Raw genomic sequence first — 14,508 nt, 5'->3', positions numbered from 1 at the left:
TATACTTGAGACTGATCTGTTGATCATTGAAACTGTTTGTAATTATAAAATCTGCAGTCAATTTTAGTCATGTAATTCTCATTGTTGATGGGTTGGTGTCCTTTTTTCAGCCCACCCGAAAAGATCGAGGATGGTTCATAAATCCTCTTGGAAGCAATCCCTGGTGGACACTCTTGGTTGCTGCTGTTCCTGCTTTACTCTGTACCATTCTCATTTTCATGGATCAACAAATAACAGCTGTTATTATAAACAGGAAAGAGCATAAACTGAAGGTAAAAGTACTTTTTACAGAAGTCTAATGTTGTGTAAGTTACTTAAAATCAGATTCATTCCGCAAATTTGTGAAATTACCATCAGTTGCTATATATAAACTGACTAATCAAGAACAAATACAATTTTGTGGATGCTCTCAAAGTATCTGACTTTTATACTTGTAGGTTATTCACCTGCTGAGTTAGAAGTATGATCATATAAATAGAAAGTTTTTCAAGTTATTTGTTTGCTTAATTTTACAGAAAGGCTGTGGTTATCATCTTGATCTGCTCATGGTTGGTATTATGTTGGGAATATGTTCTATCATGGGCTTACCGTGGTTTGTTGCTGCAACTGTCCTGTCTATAAGTCATGTTAACAGCCTGAAAGTTGAATCTGAATGCTCAGCACCAGGAGAACAACCAAAGTTTTTGGGAATCCGGGAGCAGCGAGTGACAGGATTGATGATTTTTGTGCTGATGGGGACGTCAGTGTTCATGACCTCTGTGTTAAAGGTAAAAGAGAGTTTTCCCAAAATATTTTCTTTGTGCTTTTGATGCTGTAATTCAGCATTTCATAATGTGAGAAAGTTCTTTTATGTTAAGTAAGATATGCCTGGACTCATTCTCAAATTGCTTTTTTAGAAACAGATGTTAGTTGAATAGAAACATTATGGAAGGATGCAAGAAAATGAAATCTGAGAAAGCTAGGAATGTAGTGAGTAGTGAAGAAAGCAACCTTTTCCTGTGTTACTTGATTTTCTTGCCAGCTCTTTTTTAGTTTCTTGAGTTCACATTACCTAAAAACTGCTGGTTTTATGTAAATGCTTAAATGGAGAGAGAAAAGGAATATGATAAAGAAGTAAAGTTACTTGAGCAGCAGTAATATAGTGTAGCAGAAGGAGCAGAAACATTGCTTTAAAAGGGAGAAATTACATTTTTCACGTCTTGTTCTTCAGCTTACTAAACTTAATTTGATTTTTAGAGTGTCAAGATTATTTTATACATGATCACACTATAATGGTGATTTTGCAGGTTGTGTTGTAGCATCAGATTACACTTTATCCCCTAATTTATATCCCTAGTGACCTTTCAGTGACTCTGTTGGAAGAAAATTAGTTAATTCAGTTGGATTTTGCTCAGATTTACTAAAATCTGTTCAACTTCTACTTTGTTGTTTCAAATCCAGTAGTTAAAAGGAGAGCTATCTTTTTGTTGTCAGACATGCAGATAACTGCATAACTGCTGGTATTTCTAAAGAACTTTGTAAAAGTCTGTTTAAACAATGACAGGTCTCAAGTAATTTCATAAGAAATGCAGCTTCTCAAGTTTAGATAATGGGAAAGAAGAATGCTGTAAACATGCAGCTATAGTTTAATAAGTAGTTATGTATTATAAATTTTAAATTTTAACCATTTGTATGTCTATTAAAGAATGTAAAGGTCCATAAAGAATAAGGCCATTGCAGTTACTAAAAAAAGTATTCAGTTTTGACAATCTCTCATTGAAAAGTTAACCAAGAGCTCAGCTGTCTAATGTGAATAATCAGAATCAAAAGCAGAAACACTGAAATAGATTTATTGTTGCTCAAAAGCAAAAACTAAAAGTGGTGGTTGCTGAAGTAAAGTGTTTTAAATCCCATATTCTAACTTTTTATTCTTAGAAATTAATACTTTTTGGTTTATGGGCCCAGGGTAATAGGAATGGAATTATTACTCTTTGCTTTTAAGAAATGTTTTTCTTTTTCAGTGTGAATGACTGTTATTATTCAAAAGAAGTAAGGAGAACAAAGCTTTGCATCTGTCAGTAGCTGCGCTTTTGTTCCATGTGTGGATTTATACTGATTTAATGCAGTAGAAGACACTATATCAAATTACAGAACTTACAGTGAAGACACTAGCCACACACACACATGCAGTAATGAATCCCTAAGGCAGAGTTTTATTTCACACTGTTTAAATAAAGGTGTTTGTTCAGTCTTGATAGCAGCAGTTTTTATTAAGATTTCACATTGTATCTTGGCTGTCCTTTACTTGGAAGCTTAATGAATTCAGGAACAAAGAAAGCTTCACTGCGAAGGGTTGATGCAAGAGCCACTGAAATCAGTGGACAACTTTAACTTAGTAAGCTTTAAATTTGATAAAAATGTAAAATCAAACTGTATAAAATTATGTAAGCTGTATATTATATTTTAAAATTTAAATTATTATAAATATTATCTTTAATAAGCTTTAAATTGGTCTTCTTACTGAAGTAAAACTTAGCTCTGAATAATTCGCACATTTTCATAGCTCAGTAGGTATGGTGAGATTCTTGTATTGTCTGCTCCAGATATTCAAGTGTTCAAAAGTAAAACTTAATGTGGCTGTTTCATGAAGTTGTACAGAATACAGTAGTCTTGATACAGTTCCTATCAAATAGCAACATAAAGTTATAGCAGTATACTTAGCATGAATAGAAATTTTTTCTTGCAACCTAGAAAATTGAGTGAGTGAGCAGTCAAGGCAGAGCTACTTTTTATCCTGTTGATAGCCTTGTTAGTTCTACATTTTTGTGCTGCTCAATGATACATATGTATTCTTTTAAATAAAGGCCCTCAGATTTCTCTTAAGTAAAATATAAAGTAAAAAACTACTTGGTCTGTGCCTTTCACTGATATGGACTGCTCTCTTATGTCATATTGGTTCCACTTTTAACTGTGGGTGTTTTTTCCCCCTCCAGTTTATTCCAATGCCAGTTTTGTATGGTGTCTTTCTTTACATGGGAGTATCATCTTTAAAAGGCATTCAGGTAAAGTCTGATTTTAACAAGCAGTTTGCTTTTGTTTAACACTGAATGAAAAGGAAACTGTAACATCCTGCATTATGTGAGCCACAATAAAGTTGTTCCATATTTTCTGATTAGCATGTAGGATAATTTCCTGAGTGTCATGTTCACATATTTGTTCTTACAATATTATGTCTTAACTTTTCAGTTCTTTTTTAATTTATTCTTTCAGTAGTGTAGCTAAGAAACAAATTTTCTGAAATATTCTTGAATTTTTTTATTATTAGTGAGGGGGGACAATCCCTGCAAAACAGCCCACAGTTCCACCCCCTTGAATGTTCACTGTCTTTCATTAGTATTTAATTTGGGATTATCTTACATTTCTGTAGTCTCCTAAAAACATTTATTTTCTTCTGGAGAGGCAAAAAATAATTAACTGAAAAATGATTTTATTTTCCATGCAGTTTTTTGACCGTCTAAAACTGTTTGGAATGCCTGCCAAACATCAGCCTGACCTGATTTATCTGCGTTATGTGCCACTCTGGAAGGTCCATATCTTTACAGTTGTTCAGCTCACTTGTCTAGTTCTGTTGTGGGTGATCAAAGCCTCTGCAGCTGCTGTTGTTTTCCCTATGATGGTAAGTTTTCTGGTTTGCCAGTTAATAGTTTTTGTACAAGACTACATGTATTATTCAGGGTCTCTTCAGAAGATGTTAGCTGCCTTTAAGAAAGAAGGGAATGGGAAAGAAACAAAAAGCCCCTGTAGTACAAGCTGTTCACTTCTGAAACACAAAGACTTCTCATTTCCTGAAAACAAGCAATTAATTTGTGAATAGCTATTGAAAGTGGAAATTATTTACCTCTGGGGTAAAATGAAATCTAGTACTAGAGAAAAGGGCTTCAGTTACAGAATCTGAGTGTTCTGAAAGAGTGTGTTCATTTTTGTTCATTTGAATAGTTTAATATATATAGTGTTTTGTCTGTGGTTCCCTTTAGGTTCTAGCATTAGTGTTCATTCGTAAGCTTATGGATTTGTGTTTCACCAAAAAAGAGCTTAGCTGGCTTGATGATCTTATGCCAGAAAGTAAAAAGAAGACAGAAGATGATGAAAAGATAAAAGAGAAAGAAGTAAGTTTGAAAACAATCAAACTGAGCATGTTGTTAATTTCTAGGAAATACTTAATGCAATTTAAAAGAATTTTATGTGACCTGAGTATATGACCTTATATACCAGATACACGTTTTGAAATTCTTCACTTAAGAAATTAAATTCTTTACTAGAAGAACAGTTGCTGGTGGTTAAGGAATTAAGTCTCTGTTTCAGCTATGCTATTACGAAATATGATTTTTATTTGTGATCAGAATTTTCAAGCAAAGTGGAAAGAAGCAGTTATTAGCACAAAAATGTTGGGTATTTTGGTCTTTCATCAGATTAGAAGGAAAGAAAAAGGAGAGAAAGGAGAGGGAGAGGGAAGTGGTGGAATAGGATTTCTTTATTCTGCTTAAATTAGTCACAGAAGGGTTCATAATATCAGGGACATTTTGCTTATGTGTTTGTGGAGCTGTCATTAGTGCAACTACTAGTTACCAAAAATACAGTAATATAGCTTCTGGAACTTCTCCATAAAAGTCCTGCCTTGCTGTGCATCTCCTTGAGGAATTCCTTGCGAAGGAACACCCTCCTTCCCCAGTCTCCCATGTCTCCTGTCTTAATAAGACACTTCTAAGAGGAAAGGTCCTAAGCTCTGTCTCCTGCATTCAGCTGTGGTACCTACACAGAAGTGCCTTTTACCCCTATGGAATACCTGTCATATAACTTGAATGACTTGAGATAATAACTGAACAGCTTGAGATACTACTGTGGTTTCTGCTATGTGAGTAATTTTACGAACTTCTTACTTGGAATTTACAGGAAGCAGAGAGAATGTTTTCAGACCATGACAGTGTACACCTTGCATATGGAGAAGCAAGTATAGATTTTCCTGTAAAAAGCCTGAAATACAGGTATAAAATGTGTCTGTTTAAAAGTTCTTTTATCAGCACCCAAAATTTGCTTTATATTAAGTTGGTTGTGTATGAGTTGAAATAATTTTTCCCCCAAGCTGGTAACTTAGTCATGATTAGGAAATATGAAGATATATCTCATGGTGCTACATTAGTATTTCTATATTGCATTGTTCTTTAAAACTGCATCTTAATTATACATTTACATGACCATCTTGAACAGATCAGATGACTCAATTTCGACCAGCTGTACTTAAGGTGAAGAAGCATCCTTGGTCAGTTTTGATGGAATATTTGTGTGCTACTGTGCATGAAATACTGAGCATTAAGCAACTAATAGCATCAGTTGAGCCATGTGTTTGCCAGCCACTTGTGTTTTTCAGAAGAAATCTAAGTGTGTAATTATTTGGTTTACCTAAGTGAAGGCTAATGTCATAATTTCTGTGGTACACAAAACCTGCTTTACAGGCAACCATTTCTACTTCAAAGTGTTATTTTCTGAACATAAATGTACAAATAGATTCTCTTCCAGAAAAGGAAGTACTGGAATTTCAGTAATAAAAATTTTTTCAGCTTTGGTGTTAGGCATTTTGTCTCAGTTGGTGTTTCCCTTACTGGGGTTGTGTTTAGCTGAGTTGTCAGGTGTTCTCAACTTTTCCAACACAACTTTAAGATGTGACAGATGGATAGCTTACAGGTTTTCTTTTCCTCCATAATACTAAGGGTTCCTAGGTTAAAAATTTGCCTTCCTATGGATCTAGGGTAGTACCTGGTATGCCCTGATGAGAGTTGGGGACAGAAATTTGGATTAGACAGATATTTCTGCTGAGTGCTGTTGTCTGTTCTGAGAGCAGGCTTAATCAGACTTAAGCAACTCAAATGAAAATGCTAAAGCTTTTTAAAAAAAAACTTGAGTTGCTAATTGCTCTCACAGTGAGCTGTGACTTCATCAATTGTGTGCATGTGTTTTGTATGTATTCTGCTGCCTTATATGTCTTGTGGGGATCCCTGAGGAAGAATGGCTTTGAAAGTTTTTTCTGCCATTTGAAAAACTTACAGATGACCTGGGTTAGATTCTGAAGCTTAAATATGGAACAGAACAGTAAGCAGACCTACAGGCAGCACCTGAGTCTGCTAGACATGTAACTGTGTGCAGGACGAAAGTGGAAATGGGCTTTAAAAACTTTTCATCTGTGAGGGTAAACTTATCTTCTGCAGCACTTGGGAGGGGGGCAGTCTGGCAAAAGAACCTTACAAAATATCTAATAAGGCTTTTGAGAAAAAAACCCAAAACTTATCTGTCAAGATAATTGGAATTTCTACATTTTTGATTAGTTTCAAATCTCACTTGAATTTTTGAAATTTCATTAACCTTTGTTACTTTGCCCTTGATTATTTCCTAGAGGCCACTTAAAGTAACTGATTCATGAAAGCTTTAGCACAACAGTGTAATTCAATTCATTATTTCTGGGCATGCAAAATAATTTTCTGAACTTAGGTATGGGTTACCTCTCAAGTATTCTCAATATCTTACTGGTATCTATGTGAAAAACTATTTTGAGATTCTATGTAATTATGGTAGTGCTAGTGAGTTAAATTTTCAGTTTTTTGTTGAGGCATACTTTTAAGAGGTGAACTCAACTTGTGGCTGTGTAAATATTGAAAGAAGGCACAACTGATGTAAATGATGAGTGACAGTAAGTATAATAGTGTTGCAAGGAATTGAATACTAACCTGAAAGTATGTTTGTTCTTTAGCACTGATCCCTCAGTTGTAAACATATCAGACGAAATGGCCAAAACTGCACAGTGGAAGGCTCTTGCCATGAGTACTGAGAATGCCAAAGTAACAAGAGCTAACCTGAGGTAGCTATAATTACTCACACCTTTTCTAACTGTCTTGTGTTTATCAGCTGTACTTGTATTTATTGAACTGTATCTTTTAAAAAAAAAAGTGGTTTATGAATCTGAGTTACTGACTTCTTACTTTAGAAGAATTAGAATTTGAAAATAAGGAGTTATTTTATTACTATTTTATTAATGTGTTATTTTAAATAGTAATTTTAAAATTACTATTTATTTACTTAACACAAGTGTTTATTAGTCTGATGAGCTTAGGGTTTCTAAGTATTAGTGTGTTTGTACATGAGCATGGTAGTGGTTTGATGCTCAATAATACAAATTCCACTGAGAATACACGGTAAGTCCAGCAGTTTTGCTGTTGCTTTGTACTGCCCTAGGATCTGTTTTTTGCAGGGGAGTGTGTTGCTTGGATTGCTTTTCCTCAACTCATTTTAAGTATCTAAAAATTGAACCTGTCTCAAATGCCGTCTTCACTGAAATATACTTGAATGAAGTACATGGACAGATCATGAGCCCTCAGTGCTCTGAACTTTCCCTGTAAGCTGACAAGCATCTTCTACACAGGCCAGTAGCCTTTCTTCTCTGTGAGCTCCCCATCAAAGAACAAAGTCTGAGTGTGATGAATCATTCTGCTATTCTATCCTAATTTATTCCCTGTCTAACTGAATCTATCTAGGGAAACAAGCCAAGACATGAGTATTTGTGCAGAATATCCCCAATGTCCTGAAAGGCTTGTGATTTATAGAACTTCTGTCTGTGGACTGCTCATCATCCATGCAGCTATTGCTTAGCATTTTTTATGTAGGAAAGGGGAGAATGGGCATGTTTGCCTCAGGAAACTAAACCTAAGCAGTCCTGTTGTCTATTGTATGCATCTTCTATTGGTTGATCTTTTTCCGCCATTTCATCAGAGGAAGACATATTCGAGAGATACAAAATTGTCAAGTTTGTATAAAATTACATCTCAGTGAAAGTATTCATGGTGAGGAGGGAGTGTTCATACTCCAGCCAAGGCTGGAGCATTCCTGCTCTGTTCATGGCTCTGTCCAAGTCATCTCAGGTACTGCTGGAAGCACTAGTGGTGACCTAGCACTTGTACACCATCTGTCTGTTCACCACGTGCACTGCTCCTAACGAGGCATGGAAGTATGCTGTTTTGGCCAGACAGCAGGTCAGCCAAGGGTAAAGGAGACCGAGAAAGAGCTCTGAGGTGTACTGTAAGAGGAAAAGCTCAAGAGACTCATTAGGGCAGGCACCATTTCCATGATGTCTATGCTGTATTGTTTAAACATTTTAAAAATGTTAAACACATATTTAATGAAAATATTTCAAAATCTTGAGTACCACATGAGTGAGACCATCCAGAAGACAAATTGAGGAGATAAGAGAGTATGTGTGTCAGTAGGTTTTTTTTCTTCCTTGCTAAATTCTTAGAAGCAGCCTATTACAGAATTTGTGAATGATTCTAGTGCATTATCTGATAGTCAGTGGGCATATAAGGCTTGAAGAGATACAGGCCTGTATTTCTTTTTCCAGAAGAATGAAAATGCTTAGATTTGGTTTTCAGGCAGTTCTAATTCAGTACAATTTCATCTCTCACTTTCCTGTTTCCTGAGTAGGTTAAGTTAGTGTGGAATTATATGCAATGCTAGCGAATCAGGCTTCTGATCAGTTTGCAGTGTTCTTTGTTGTGCTTAGCTTTGTATTCATTATTCCATCTATTCATTATGTTTTGCTATAAGACATTTCCCTTTGATTCTATAGTATACCCTGCTTGAGCTTAGTACAGTAAAAAATCCATCTTGGTAGGGAACTTGCTAAAACTACAAATGGAAAATAAGAACCACTGGTGCCAGAAACCGGGTTTTTAGTGCATTAATCTTGAAAATGTTAAAAAAGGCAGACTTCTTGAGCCTTAACTCAATTGGTTGCTGTTTTGAGGTATTTGCTATACTTTCTTTGCATCCTGTTGAGATTCAGAGGTGTCACTACTGGTCATTCAAAAGTAATTTCCAGTAAATTACTAATTTCAGTTCTGTAAGTTTTTTCTGCATAACTGTCTTCATCTGGTGGTACAGACAAGACATTTAGTGCTGTGGTAAAAATGATTCTGTAGGCACTGCTATTTTCAGATTTATATTCAAATACTAATGCAGTTTGAAGGAGGCATGTCTTTCATAATTCCAGATGACATGTTGTATGGCTTGGAATGATTTATTAAAAACCATATATTTTTAAGAAAATAAATTCCAATTTTTTTGTTTTTCTGATTTGATCCTAATTGCTTTTTCTTTTTTCCTCAGCCATCTATTGTATTTTACTGACTGTGGAGTCCCAGCACACTTTTCTCTTCTAAGGAAACCCAGAATTTTTCTCTTTGCATGAATTTCTAATATATTTTTTTTCCTTAAAGAGCAACTCTACAAATGTGTCATCTCTTTTGAAACTCATCCTCCCTCTTAGACTGTTCCATTTAATCTTCTACTGACTTCCAACTACCTTGGGACATTCCTTATTGTCCTTCAGTCAGGCACTGTTCAGTATCTGTTTCCCTAAGAGTGTCACTTGTTCAGGTGCCACTTGTCTTTTGGGTCTTCTGCTTCACTTGAATGGAAGGTTCAGGCTACACAGGTTTCTTACTGTCCTCTGCTGTTGTTGGAAGTGTGGTTTCCCCTTTTGAACAGACCTTTCATTCTTCTGAACAGATGGTTTCCCTGCCCAAGAATAAAGACATATTAGTAATATTGCTTGTTATGTATTTTTGAGTATTTTTACCTAGACAGTTTTGCAGGCTGGGTTGGGGATTTGTTTGTTTGTTTTTAGAGATGTTTTGCACATGCAGTTTCAAATCAATAAAAGCAGTGGAATTGGATATGGTATTTATGAAGGAGATATTGGTGTTTTCTCTCTTTTAAGTTTGTACTATTCCTGTGAATATTATTTAACAATTACTAAAATGTAATAGAAGTGCCTTATCATAAAAGCATCCTTATGTAAATACTTTCAGTGTTCATTTTGAAGTATAAAACATTTGAAATTTAACCTTTCCAAAAGTGGGCCAGACTTTACATTTTCTTCTTTGTTTCCAAACAGCCCTGAAAAACCAGAAAGTGTGAAAATAGAAGTGGAAAAGTCACCTGTTGTGAGATATGTGGATGCTGAAACATCTTTATAGAACGGAACCAATGGGAATTGCGTGTATTTGTGTGTGTATATATATCGCTGTAGGATATTATACCATGGAAGTGTGATTTCCAGTTTAAGGAGCAACATATATTTAATTTCTGCCATTTTTTTGGGCACTGTAGATATGCTTGCATAATGCAAAGATTTTCCCAGCAAATAAGATAAGTGGTAATCACACTTCAGCTATTTATTTTATTGGAAATTTTATTTTCATTTTTAAATAGGAAGACTGTAATGAATACTTATTATTTTCCATAATCAATACGTGCATAAAAGTTACATCGGCTTTTGCTGATGATTACTGGTCCACATTGCTTAAAATTTTGCAATACCTCTGTTAGAATGTGCGCCACAGAAGTTTTATTTTCCATGCAGGCAATTAGTGCTTGTTTTTGCAGGGTATACTTTTTTTTGTGGTTTCATAGAACAAATGTTAATGTGCTGTTGACAAGAACTACTGTGTTTTATGTCTCCACTCCATGCTAGTGTTTTCTGGATTCTGTCTCTCCTACTCTACAGGTGTGGCCTAGAGCCCTAAGTCAGGTGGTTAGTTAAGCCTTAAAATGTATCTAAATACCCTGGTGTGCTGCTTTCTTTGGTTTTTTGAATTCTTTTGAGTTTTCATTATTGTCCAGTAGCAGTATGAGTACAGTAATGGCAGTTACAGTCCCAAGTCAGTATTTGCCATTCTGGACACTCCATGTTTACACAATATGAATTGGATTTACAGGCAGCAATTGGTCTATAGGAAATTATAAATACTTACCACGTCAGTACTCTTGAATTCTTTTCTTCCTGTTTTTGCTTACATTTTTTCCCATAGATTTTCAGTGTCTAATTTACTCAGCTTTAAGATTTTGGAGTATTTAATATCTTCATCAAATATATTTCTTGGTTAATAAATTTTTTAATTTACTGTGTATTTGATTAAATTAGTTGTAGCTCAGTTCTGGAATAGGTTTATGATCAGTATTATTTTATGGATTACTAATTGCTTGTGGTATTTGTATGTACAGTTCTGATCCTCTCCATTGTAAAGGGCATATATGGTAGCACACCAACTTATTTTTAAACACATTATTTATTTTAATTAGTATAAATTTCTATCATGTAAGATGAATTGAAAAAAATAAATATTCATTTATTAAAGTAAATGGGATTTTTTGGGGACTCCACTGATAAAGATGCAGTCAGTGCTTTTATTGTACTTACATTTTCAAGTTCTAGTGTTTAGCATTATAATATTTGAAATAATGAGAATTTTATATATAAATGAAAATCTTGATGACTTACCTGCGCAGTTTCCATTCTTAATATTTTTTTTTGCCTTATGCCTTAGTTTTTTTGGCTTTAATTTCCACGATTATCTCTTTACATGCTGAATTGCCACTAGCCCTTTCTGGATGCATTACAATGGCTTTAATTAGAATATGTGCTCATTTATTATTAGAAGATGCTGTTTGCATAATGCTGCTTTTAGCAGAGCTGGGAGTTTTACCATGGACCAAGTGATAAAATTCTCAACAATTGCAAACGGAGCTGATTCTGGAGGAGGGCAGACTTTATCTGAAAATACCACTTGAGGTGGAATTTTGGTGCTCTTCAGCCAAGTGTCACCTGTAGAGAAGGCAACTGTATATTACAAAAATAAGGCAATCAGTGGGAATAATAGAAACATTTAAAAATAGTATTTACATTACATGGACTGTTACTGTTCCCTTTAAATGTAATGCAATTATTTAGCATTTTTTTCTTTCCTTTTTTCATTTAACTGAATTCTGAGAAGGCAGTTTAAAGAAAGGAAATCGTAGTGTACAGCAATATGAATAATGGTATCCAAACAGTCATAACAGGCTCAGGTCGGGGGCAAAGCAAGAGAGTTCTGCATTACCAGTTTGAGCAATACTGGGTAATGACCTGCATTCTTAGATAGTAGTGTAGCTCGTGCCTTAGTTTGACTTTGTGCTCTTTCAGAAAGTAACCCATGGTTTCCCTCTGATCAAACTGAGATAACAATGAAACTACAGCAGATGGTTTCTCAAAACTTTGTACATTATTTTAAAAAAACCCAAACACCCATCTGCATGTCAGTAGTTGACAACTAAGTACCTCTTGCTCTGAATCGAGGAGGGAAGGGATATTTTGAGGGTTTTATGTAGCATTATCCACAATACAGTACTTCTGTCCTCTCAGTTGTATTTTTAGCTTCCTGTTCACTGTCCTGCAACAGTTTCCAAAGACCCAAAAAATTACTAGAAGCCTCTTGGATTTCTAACTCTTTAATGCTGGAAATCAGGGTTCCATGGTGCTGCACACTTTGTATTTGGCTTCTACTTCAGAAGTTTTGGTCATTATTACAGGAAGTGGATACATTTTGAGTAACGTTGAAAGGAAACAAAACCAAAGCCCCACAAGTCTAATCACAGTATTTATTTAATTGTGTAGATATTTTAATCAGTGCCAGAAATACCATGAGTTGGCAAACCAGTTTACAGTGACCTTTAGTTCCAGTGTTCTTGGGCAATGCACTTCCTTCCCATATGAACAGCAGAAGATCTGGTATTAAGTGCATAAATCCCTGTTGCTAATATATGGTTAAGTGATTCAGTGGTCATTTTACACCTTCTCTGCTTTAAAGTCACACATAGTATTACAATATGACAGCTAAGGATGTAGTTTATTGTATGTAGATGTATGTTTTGCCTTAATGGATGCAAAAGAGCAGTGACAATTGCTGTGCACTGATTTTTATGGTTTTTTTTCATAGGGCTTAAGCCCTGTAAAAACTACGCCAATGGATTTCCATTCCAATAGCTAGAGGAAAATAAAAAACCCTGCACTTTTTATAGATGCCTTGGTTTCCTGGAATGGAGCTTAGTGCTACTGTGTACCTGGCTGCAGAGCCACCTCAGGAAGTCCCTCTTTTTTTTTTTTTTTCTTTTTCCTTTTTCCTTTTTTTTTCTAATTTATTTATAAATATTAATGTTTACATGAAATGTAGGTCTTAATTTTGACCACTCCATTTAAATTATCATCTAAAATGTATCACTTAAAATGCAGTTTTGTGTTTAAATTATATTCTAGAAAACTCATTTTCATATGTATTACAGTCACACATTTTTCATTCTGTTTACATATGCCCGAGTTAACAACAATTTCCTCCTAGGTTAACTTTGCAGCTATAACATAATATTTTATATAATTGTTCCATGAAATGTTCCAAATTGCCAAGTTGTCATCATAAAACCCATCAGGGTAGAACTTGGTGCCCTAATGGCTTTGGGATCTTTTTCAACCTAGTATCTTGGCCATTTTTTCTTCATTGAATGCAAGTTCTCCTGTAAGTTATCATTTGCTTCACCTGCATCTCTGTCTTTATCCGGTCACTTCCTAAATCGTGCCCTTTGCAAAGGCAGGTTCGACAGGCTGTAAAATATTTCTGTACCAAATGGGTGTCACATCGCAGAGCCTGCGCTGCTCCAAAGGGTTTGTCTTGTACATAGGTTCTGTCAATCATAAAGTGAATGGTTCAGGACTCTCAGTTCACAAACGGAATCTGTCAGGCGAGCACCACAGCGAGCTTAGTTGTCTTTTTGCTTTCTTATGATTAGTAATGTTTTAATTACTCATCTAGGACAAAATTATCAAGTACGGTAAAACGTGGGAAATACTTTGTTTATACCAACAGTAATTTATTTTATGGCAAATTTTAAGACTACAGATGCACACGGCTTTGAGTCAGCGTAAGTGTAGTGCTATATATAAAGCAAATTGCTCAGTAAGTTTGTCAATTTTATTTTATAATGTTTTTAGTGAAAACTTCTAGGACTTTGTAGTTGGCATTGAACTTTGCCTAAAGACACTTTCATAATGAATTTAGTATCTGTTGACATTTATTTGGAATAATGAATGAGTTTGAAAATCGATACTTTTCTAAATGATTTTATTGGAAAGACACATAATTTCTAGTATTTTCCTTTCTATTGTTGCTGATGCTCCTGTGCAAAGGTGTCTTCCAGGTTCAGCTTTTGCAGCTGAACCGCTGTTTTGATTTTAATATTCTTTATTTGAAATGTGATTACATACTGTACGGTTCGAATTTTTTATGACTGCTTTTCTAATTACAGTGACGTTTTCTTACTTTATAAACAAATCCAAAGCAAATGAAAACATTATTCCAACTGTAGAATCAATATTCAGTTTATACAGAAAACACAAGTCTCCGACTCGTTTTTAATGTGATTCAGCCTTTGTGTTGTTTTAATTACTGCTAGAATAAAATTATCTTTTGTAACGTTTCAGAAAGTTGGTAAAAGCAATAAACAATCTCCTGGACTCCACTGGGGCCGCTTCTGTTTTCATTGCCCGCGGGGCCCGCGGGGCGCTGGGGGCGGGCGCGGTCGGGGCTTACCCGTGCCCATGGCAACGGTGCCGGGCCG

At 35.2% G+C, this 14,508-nt stretch overlaps 1 protein-coding gene across 6 annotated transcripts in view; it reads left to right on the top strand.

Annotated features, from left to right (window-relative positions):
* The window catches only part of SLC4A7 (solute carrier family 4 member 7), a 92,540-nt gene extending 79,151 nt beyond the window's left edge, over positions 1–13,389 (top strand). For all 6 annotated transcript variants that reach the window (XM_030239546.2, XM_050970500.1, XM_050970498.1 and 3 more), the window contains 8 exons: positions 111–272; positions 516–767; positions 2,973–3,041; positions 3,482–3,655; positions 4,014–4,145; positions 4,930–5,021; positions 6,779–6,886; positions 9,977–13,389. In XM_030239546.2, coding sequence (XP_030095406.1) covers positions 111–272; positions 516–767; positions 2,973–3,041; positions 3,482–3,655; positions 4,014–4,145; positions 4,930–5,021; positions 6,779–6,886; positions 9,977–10,058 — 1,071 coding nt within the window. In that variant the 3' untranslated portion in view covers positions 10,059–13,389. The remainder of the gene's footprint in view (positions 1–110; positions 273–515; positions 768–2,972; positions 3,042–3,481; positions 3,656–4,013; positions 4,146–4,929; positions 5,022–6,778; positions 6,887–9,976) is intronic.
* The last annotated feature ends 1,119 nt before the right edge of the window (positions 13,390–14,508 follow it).

The sequence above is a fragment of the Serinus canaria genome, chromosome 2 (genome assembly GCF_022539315.1).
Source record: "Serinus canaria isolate serCan28SL12 chromosome 2, serCan2020, whole genome shotgun sequence".
Taxonomy (NCBI): domain Eukaryota; kingdom Metazoa; phylum Chordata; class Aves; order Passeriformes; family Fringillidae; genus Serinus; species Serinus canaria.
Note: the sequence above shows the minus strand (reverse complement) of the source record. Positions and strands in the feature narration are given on the sequence as shown.